This window comes from Nelumbo nucifera, chromosome 3 (assembly GCF_055504915.1).
Source record: "Nelumbo nucifera cultivar China Antique chromosome 3, China Antique-T2T, whole genome shotgun sequence".
Lineage (NCBI taxonomy): Eukaryota > Viridiplantae > Streptophyta > Magnoliopsida > Proteales > Nelumbonaceae > Nelumbo > Nelumbo nucifera.
In genome coordinates this window covers 44,192,146-44,201,268 of record NC_142651.1, presented here as the reverse complement: position 1 = coordinate 44,201,268, position 9,123 = coordinate 44,192,146, and the positions used below count along the sequence as shown (strand labels likewise).

General features: G+C 38.1%; 1 protein-coding gene across 8 annotated transcripts in view; it reads right to left on the bottom strand.

Annotated features, from left to right (window-relative positions):
• Positions 1 to 868: 868 nt before the first annotated feature.
• LOC104612863 (protein transport protein SEC23 C-like) overlaps positions 869 to 9,123 on the bottom strand; it is a 102,701-nt gene continuing 94,446 nt past the window's right edge. For 2 of the 8 annotated variants that reach the window (XR_016083923.1, XR_016083922.1), the window contains exons 12-13: positions 3,846 to 4,263; positions 1,945 to 2,084 (exon numbers count right to left, since the gene is read on the bottom strand). Coding sequence is in view for 4 of the 8 variants with exons in the window: in XM_010280481.3 (XP_010278783.1) it covers positions 1,944 to 2,084 (141 nt within the window). In the remaining 4 variants the exon portion in view is untranslated. The other 6 variants (XM_010280481.3, XM_088900773.1, XR_002023532.2 and 3 more) reach the window with 6 other exon arrangements.

Below are 9,123 nucleotides of genomic sequence, written 5' to 3'. Positions count from 1 at the left end.
ATTGGACCAAATCTGGTCCAATTGACACCCCTAGGTCGGTCTCAGACCCGACTACCCCCTGAAAATATAAAAAACCCAAAACCTTGAGTATTTAGTGTATCGGGGTGTAGCTGGAATGATACGATATGCTCAATACACCCGATATGTTGCAAAGTTTTGATGCTTGGATATTACCGGTTATTATTTTTAGTTGATCAGAATTAGGAAAAAATTTCAAGGTAAGTAAGCTTCTGTTAGTAGAATTGTAAATCAGATCAAAAATATTTTTAATAAGTGCGATAGCTGGTGCTTGGATAATTGTAGAGATCCTCCTGAGTTTATTAATTTGTATTGAGATAGTCGTCTAAAAAATGAGAGTGAAGGCATTGTTGCTTTTGTTGCCAGAACTGATGGATTATTAATTTATTATTATTTTTTTTAATGTTACAATACAGATGAAAGCAGTATCCATGGAGAAAATACGCTGAAAAGTGGAAATGGAGTTCTTAGCTATTCTTTTTACAATTAAATTGGCTGAAGTTTTGGGATGGATTCTCTTTTGGTTATCAGAGCTTTATATTTACATTTCGAAAGTGCTGTTTTGGACATGTAGTTCTGTTTTGGGTGATATTAAATCTTTATGTAGTTCTTTGATGATGATTTAAGCATGCAGGTAGGAATCTAGATAGAGCAGCCCATACTGTTGCTCAATATGTGAAAGGTTTGAATGGACTGTTTATCTGGTGGTTTGAATCTTTTGTTGTTTAATTAATATTAAGTTTTATTCACAAAAAAAAAGAGAAAAAAAGAAAAAGTGCATTCAATTTAACTGACAAAAATAAAGAGCTTAAACCACCTGCTTGAACATCAGCGACCAGGAGATCCTTATACATGTGAATGCATGTGAAAAATGTGATAATCTTTTCTTTTTTTCTTTATTTTTTTGGAAAAATATAGATCCTTTTTATTTGGCCAAGATTGTTAAACATGGACCACCTTTACATCATCTCCAGACAATCTTAAAAGGGATCCCTCAGTGGGGTTTAGAACTTACAAGAGGACAAACCTTAGAAAGCCAAGCAGAAGTTGAATTCAGTCTTCATGGTATACCGTCATCAGTCCCAAGCGCTGCATCATTCCCTGGCATTCCCTGAATAAGATTATGTCCAGCCTAGCCACCAGTATCTGAGTGTCCTTGTCCTGTAGCCTGTAGTGTACATAATATACCACCCAAGTAGAGTCAAGACTCAAGACTCTATTATCAGATAATGAAAGCCACTGATTCTTAACGAGTGTACTGTACCACATCAAAGATACCAGTGTTCTTCCCATGTAGGATTAATGGATTCGAATAATTGCTCAAGCTTGTGGATAGATGGAACTAAGGCTGGGGCAGATCATGGATCTCTTTCTCCATTCTATTCCTATCCTTGCGAGTACAGCAGTCTTCCTTATTTCTCATCTAGGTTAATAGAATACACAAGATTGCAGACTCGTAAAATTACCCAGAAAATCACAGTTATTCACAGCAGCAAAAAGCATGCAACTTGGGTCCCTCTGGGCTGATGCGTATCGATACTTGAAACCTTGACTAAGTGAGTTTTAGATTAGACAGCCATTGAAAAGATGTCGTATTGGTGAAACCATGATATTAGAGATTTCATTTTACTCAGGAGTATAGTCAGTATAGTATACTCTCTCCTTGATCTTAGCAGTCTCAGCATCCAACTCGAAGATGGTGGGTGATTATGAAATGAAACAATATAGATAAAAAATAATAATAAATATTAAGAAAAAAATATGGAGCATCCAGAAAATACAGGCCTTGTACAGAAGGCATAGTCCATTAGAAAACACAAGGAGCTGAAGATTTCAGGTAAACAAGAAGGATATACTCTAACTTGCTGTACAAGGAAATAATAGGAAATTATACAAACTGGAGGTAGCTTTCTCATACCCGATTACTATTGAACAGCTAGCCTCTGGAGATGATCCAAGAATACCTCAAAGCTGACATCATCTGTGAAAATTACATTTCCTCCTGGTGAGGGAGCATTTAAGTTGTAAGTGGCTGAAGGATTCAATTTAGCCAAAAGAAAGCGGGCCTGCATTAATTCACAGTATTGTCAAATTCATACTAGAAAGAAAACCCCATTTTATACTACTTTTTGGGGTGTGGAATCAAAAATAAAATAAGCACATATGTAAATGTAGGGGCTGTTCAGGTATATTATAATTCCATGATAGCATGCAGGGAGAATTTCTCAGTTGCACATGTGGATGGTTATTCCAATCAGGCATCCATTAGAACTAAACTAACCAACAAGTAACAATAACAGAAACAGTTAAAGAAAATGAAAAAAGACAAAGGTCAAAAAACAATTTTATCACAAATGTTGCATTATATAACAAAATATATGTAATAGATAACATTGATCCGCATAATAACAATATTTATCATATTAGACAACCTTAATAAGTATATAACCACCGGAAGAAGAAACATAATTTAGACAGGCAAATTTGAATAGTTATCCTATGCAGCATCTACTGTATAAATTTATAGGTATTTAAAAACACCCAGCAAGGTCAGAAAAAACCGGAAAAACTCCATTGATGTTCTTGGACACCAACACCTCCCGTATGTTTTGAGTTTAGCATATCTACCAAAAATTTGTTACTTTAGGGTAAAAAAATGAACAAATGTCATCCTGGTTATTTTGAACACTTAGTACTCATCCTTGGTTTAGTCATTGGACAAAGAAAAAAATCTGTTGTACTCCTAAATTTGTCTCTTAAAGAAAGTACCAATGGAAATGATAAATTTGTCTTTTCTACTCAGAAAATGGCCAAAGTATATATGCATTGTCTTGAAGATATACATTTTGACTGACAATGATGCACGGATTTTCACTTTTTTCAACAAAGAAATTCATTAAGCATTAAAATAAATTTAAATTTGTAACAACATGTTGGAGCACTCCAACTAAGCCTAGATGCACAGAGCATACTTTTGCCCAAAAAACTGATGACTATTGACCCCTGTTTATAGCCAGTACATCAGCCGTTCCATTTGCAGTTCTTCTAACCCAATTGAAAGTGGTGTTGAGTTCCCTTGAGAGGTAGGTTATCTCTTTGAAGGCATGCTTGTAAATCCAAAGAGCTGAATTTGTTTTTCTTGTTTAAGATATGACTTGAATCCCCTTCCACTTTCAACTCTTGGCGTTCAAGCTGTTTTGCTAATCTTAATCCTTGTAGCAGTACTGTCAGTTCAGCTATAACTGAGTCACCAGTTCCAATTGGCCTAGAATACAAAGCCACCATCGAGCTCAAGTGGTTCCTGAATACACTCCCTATGCCCTGCCCTCCCCAGATTACCCATGGAGCTACCATCAAACTTCAGCTTTCTCTTGTTCTCATCTGGTTAATTCCAATTCAAATGCATATTTTCTTTCCTTGTTCCTGTTTGAGCCACTTCTGTCCAAGTCCTTACAATATCATCGACTGAGAATGTTTGAAAGAGTTCAAAGTTTTTATCCAAAGTAATGGATTTTCACCTTTCTAATAAAGGAAGTGATATAATTGTCAAAACATTAATGAAGGTTGGCTGATATTTAAGAAACTTGAGGGCAAACAATTTTCAAAAACACAAGGGTAATTTCCAAAACAAAAGCCATAAATATAATCTCTTAAATATTAAATATATAAGCACATGAATTGTAACATGTAGGTATGAATGGGAAGTCCCATCTGTTGGATCTTCCGTAATTATCACAATTTAGACCATGCTATGACACTAACTTCCAGTCTCACTAAATTAAAAGCAATTAATTTCAAATAGGTAAACAATGATTAACTGGACCTACATCATACAGTGGCATAAGAGAGCAGTTTAAAGATCTGATATAGATCATACATTCTTCTTCTTCTTCTTCTTGTTCTGAAACCTTTCTAGAAGAAGTTCTGGATGTAGCTTCCAACAGGTATCCTTGGTGTGTTTCGGTTTTTTACAGTATTCACATATCACATCTTTCTTCTCAGTAGGCCCCTTTGACTTCATCCCTGCATGTGCAAAATGCTTTGGGGAGGTGGTCCTTGTAACTATACTTTCTGCCTGCTTTCTTCACTACTAACCATGAAATATGCTTGAGCAAGAGTCACTTCATCCTTTGCTAAAATATTCTGCTTAGTGATATTGAACTCGGAATTGAGTCCAATGAAAAACTCAAACACCATGTTCCTTTCCACCAAATTTCTATAAGTTTCTGCATCTTTGGCGCTCTCCTACACAAATGTTTCCATCACATCAATTTCCTGCCATAGAGATTTCAACATAGAGTAATACGCAATTACACATTTCTCCCCCCGTCTTAGGTTGTTCACATCATTCTTCAATTTATAAGATTTGGAAACATTTAATTTCTGCTGAGAATATGTTTATGTAACACTGTCCCAAATCACCTTGGCTAAGTGCACCCAGAAGTAATGCTGACTTATGTGAGGCTGCATAGAGTTGACTAACCACCTAATAACTGTGTAATTCTCCTGCATCCACTTCTCATATGTGGGATTAATCTCTGCTGGTTTCTTCTCACTGCCTGTAAGATACCCCAATGTTAAAATACAGCTTTGTTTTAGGGTTATTTTAGTCTTTTTTCTTCTTTAAATCAGTGTTTTTTGTCTCTATTCTCAAGCATTTGTATATAGGGGTAATAGTGTAATTTTACCTTTTATTATGAATTAAACATTCTGGGCGGCAATTCTCTTCTTTGATAGAAACTGTGAAGCCCTATTCTATTCTACCTTTCTTCTCCATCTCTTCTCCTTCTAGGCTCATACCAGAAACCTTCTTTTTATTTATTTAACTACATACAAGCCTGGTAACATGGTATCAGAGCCAGGTTGGTCGAGTTTCCAGGTTTAGGGGTTGCGGCTATGCTGTTGAAGTTTCAAAAACAATAGTTAAGTTGGTTGGATGCTGTTATTGAGTCGAGAAGGTGTTTGTCTAGGGAGAGTGTTGCAGAAGTAACTGATGGCTACCTCTGGCAATGAATACAAAATTAGTGTGAAGGTACAACTTGATTTCATGGCTGTACAAATGACGTTGGTTAAACTTAATGGTACTGACTACGTACCAAGGGCAAAGTCGGTGGAGGTAAATTTGATGATGAGAGGAAAGTTAAAATATATTAAAGAAAACAAACCAGACCCAGGAGCTGCAGGGTATGATGATTGGATCTAGGAGAATGCACAGATTATGACATGTCTTTGGAATAGTATGGAACCTCATATCAATGTGAACCTGATGTTCTTTGACACTGTGAAAGAAATTTGGGAACATGCTTAGTAGTTGTATTCTGGACAAGACAATGTAACTAGAATCTATCAATTGTATCAAGAGTATTTTCAATTACAGCAAGGTGATAGGAGTGTGGAAGAGTACTATGCTTCCTTGAAGAGTTTGTGGAATGAATCGGATTCGTATCAGCCTCTTTCGATTGATCTCAAAGTGCAAAAACAACAGAGAGATCAGTTGGATGTGGCACGTTTTCTTTCCGAATTGAGGTCTGAATTTGAACCAGTGCATGCCTAGATTTTAGGTAGCAGTGACATATATCAGAAGTCTTCTCCAGAGTAAGAAGGGTTACGAGTCCACATATAGATAGCTCTCCAGTATTAGAGAAGTCATCCCTAGCCGCAACCAGAGGTGGTAGAGGTGGCTCACGTGGTAGAAGTAGCTATCCCAAAGGTAGTAACTTTGGTGTGAGAGGAGGTCGCAATGGTGGTAGAGATGGGAATTTTAAAGGTTGTGGTGTCAGCATTGCTGGTCGAGGAATGATCAAAGAATGCAGCTATTGTGGACGGGAAGGACACACTGTGAACTACTGTTATGATTTGCATGGCCCATCTTCTACTTGGGCCAATCATGCTACTGTAGAAGGAGATAGTGGTACTATGAGAGATGGCTCCATTTCTTTAGGTACTGGGAAGGAGAAGGAAATGGTTTCCATCACCTGAGAAGAGTATGAAAAACTTCATCTGTCTTCTTCTTCTTTTGGAAATACTGCAACTCTTACAAAGTCAGGTACAACATGTCTTGTTTCTTCCTTTGAACCATGGATTATTGATTCTGGGGCCTCAGATCACATGACTGGGTACTCTCGAACCCAGAAAGGATATAAGTGCTACAGTCCTTCACTCCTTCCTTTTGGCGTTCCTTTGTTATTCCTGATATGACTTTCTTTGAAAATGTTCCTTTTTTTCCTCAATTGAACCTACTTCTCTTAATACTCTATCCCCACCTCCACTTCCCTTACCAATGGAGGAGGTGTTTGTGCCTACTCCTGCTGTTCAAGAGTCAATGCGACCACCGATCCATCGAGTGTATGCTCACGACCCTCGTGGTATTGTGTTTCAGCCTTCTCCAGCTCTATCTCCGCCATCAGCGGCTCCTCCGTCGATGGATCCATCTCATTTCGATCTTCCCGTTGCGCTTCGCAAAGGTAGGCGTGCTTGTACTGAACATCCTATATCTCGTTATGTTTCATTTGCCCATTTATCTCCATCCTATCGGAATTTTGTATCCCTTTTATCGTCTGTGTTTGTTCATTGATCTCTTCAAGATGCTCTTCTCTTTCCGGAATGGAAAAAGGGCGATGGATGAGGAATTTCATGCTCTTCAATCTAATCATACTTGGAACCTCACTTCTTTGCCTCCAGGAAAGAAAGCAGTTGGTTGTCGGTGGGTTTACACTGTTAAGCATCTTGCTCTTGCCAATGGTAGTGTGGAGAGATATAAAGCATGCTTAATAGCCAAAGGGTATATACAGACCTATGGTGTTGATTATACTGAGACCTTTTCACCTGTAGCTAAAATGGGTTCGGTCCGGGTGCTTATTTCCTTGGCTGCACACTTTGATTGGCCATTCTAGTTGGATATTAAAAATGCATTTCTTCACAGTGACCTAGAGGAGGAGGTGTATATGGAGCAACCTTCAGGGTACGTTGCTCAGGGGGAGGAAGGTAAGGTGTGTCGGTTGAAGAAAGCAATTTATGGGTTGAAGCAATCTCCGAGGGCCTGGTTTGGGAGATTTAGTAGTGTAGTACAAAAGTTTGGGATGACACAATGTAGGGTTGATCATTCAGTGTTCAGTAGAGACACCACCTCTGAGAAGATTGTGTTAGTAGCCTATGTCGATGACATCATTATCATAGGAAGTGATGAGTAGGGCATTGAAAAGCTTAGACGGTTTTTACAAAACCAGTTCCAGACTAAGGACTTGGGGCACTTGAAATATTTTTTGGGCATAGAAGTAGCATGGTCAAAGTTGGGAATCTCTTTCTCACAAAGGAAGTATGTGTTTGACCTGTTGGAAGAAACTGGTCTTTTAGGGGAAAAACCAGTGGATACCCCTATAGATCCGAATGTGAAGATGTCTGATAGTGAGGGGGAACCCCTAGATGATCTTGGACAGTACAGGGGAGTAGTTGGAAAACTGATTTATTTAACCATTACAAGACCTGACATTTCCTTCAGTGTTGGATTATTGATCCAATTCATGCAAAACCCAAGGACAATCCATTGGGAAGGTATTGTTAAAGTTCTATGCTATTTGAAGGGGGCTCCAGGTAAAGGGTTGTTGTATAAGAAAGAGGGAGAACTTTCCTTGGAAGGATACACAGATGCTGATTAGGCAGGGTCGGTTACTGGTAGGAAATCAACAACTGGTTACTGCACTTTTTTGGCAGGGAATTTGATTACTTGGAAAAGCCAGAAGCAGAATGTGGTGTCTAGGAGTAGTGCTGAGGCCGAGTACAGAGCCATGGCCCACACTACATGTGAGTTGGTGTGGTTGAGACAATTGTTACAAGAGATGGGAATATCAGTCACAACCCCCATGAAGCTATTTTGTGACAACTTGGCTGCCATTCATATCTCTTCCAATCTAGTGTATCATGAGAGGACCAAACACATAGAGGTGGATTGCCACTTTGTTAGAGAAAAGGTGGTCAGTGGAGAAATCATTACCCCATATGTGAAGTCTGAAGATCAACTAGCTGATTTGTTTACCAAAGGCTTAAGTGGTGCTCGGATGAAGTACATTTGTAACAAGTTGGAGTTGTATGATATATATGCTCCAACTTGAGGGGGAGTGTTAAAATACAACTTTGTTTTAGGGTTATGTAGTCTTTTTTCTTCTTTAAATCAGTGTTTTTTGTCTCTATTCTCAAGCATTTGTATATAGGGGTAATAGTGTAATTTTACCTTTTATTATGAATTAAACATTCTAGGCGGCAATTCTCTTATTTGATAGAAACTGTGAAGCCCTATTCTATTCAACCTTTCTTCTCCTCTTCTTCTTCTCCATCTTTTCTCCTTCTAGGCTCATACCAGAAGCCTTCTTTTTATTTATTTATCTAAATACAGGCCTGATAACACCCAATTTGCCTCTGCTGCAAACATAAATCCGTATGATTGTGCCTAAGCCAAGTAATTTGTTCCATCTAGCTTAATTGTTGTCACAACATTCAGCATAGGTTCTGCTGGATCAATCCCGGATTCTGTGTTTTGTTTCCAAACTGCTCCATTAATCAAACAAAAATCCAAAAATGATATTTCTAGCCTAGTGGGGTGGGTAAGTGAGTATTTACTATGAAACATAGAGCTAATGGCATAGTGGAAGGATATAAGGCTAGGTTGGTGGTAAAGGGATTCACACAGGTGTATGCAATTGATTATGCTGAAACTTTTGCCCCGGTGGCCACTCCATTAGAGTCCTCATTTCCTTGGTTGCCAACTTTGATTGGAAACTTCACCAATTAAATATTAAGAATTCCTTTTTGAATGGTAATCTAGAGGAAGAAGTATATATGGTCCAACCTCCTAGTTTTTGTGCTAAAGGTAGTGAGAAGAAAGTGTGCAAATTGAAGAAATCTTTGTATGGCTTGAAACAATCACCGAGGGCTTGATTTAGCAGGTTCCACTTAGCTATGCAAAAAATTGGTTTTAAGCAGCATTAGTCTAGTCATACATTATTTGTGAAGAGGGGGTGAAAGTAAAATTGCAACAGTAATTGTGTATGTTGATGACATAGTTGTCACTGGAGATTGAACAAGTGAGATTGTAAAGTTGAACAAATTCTT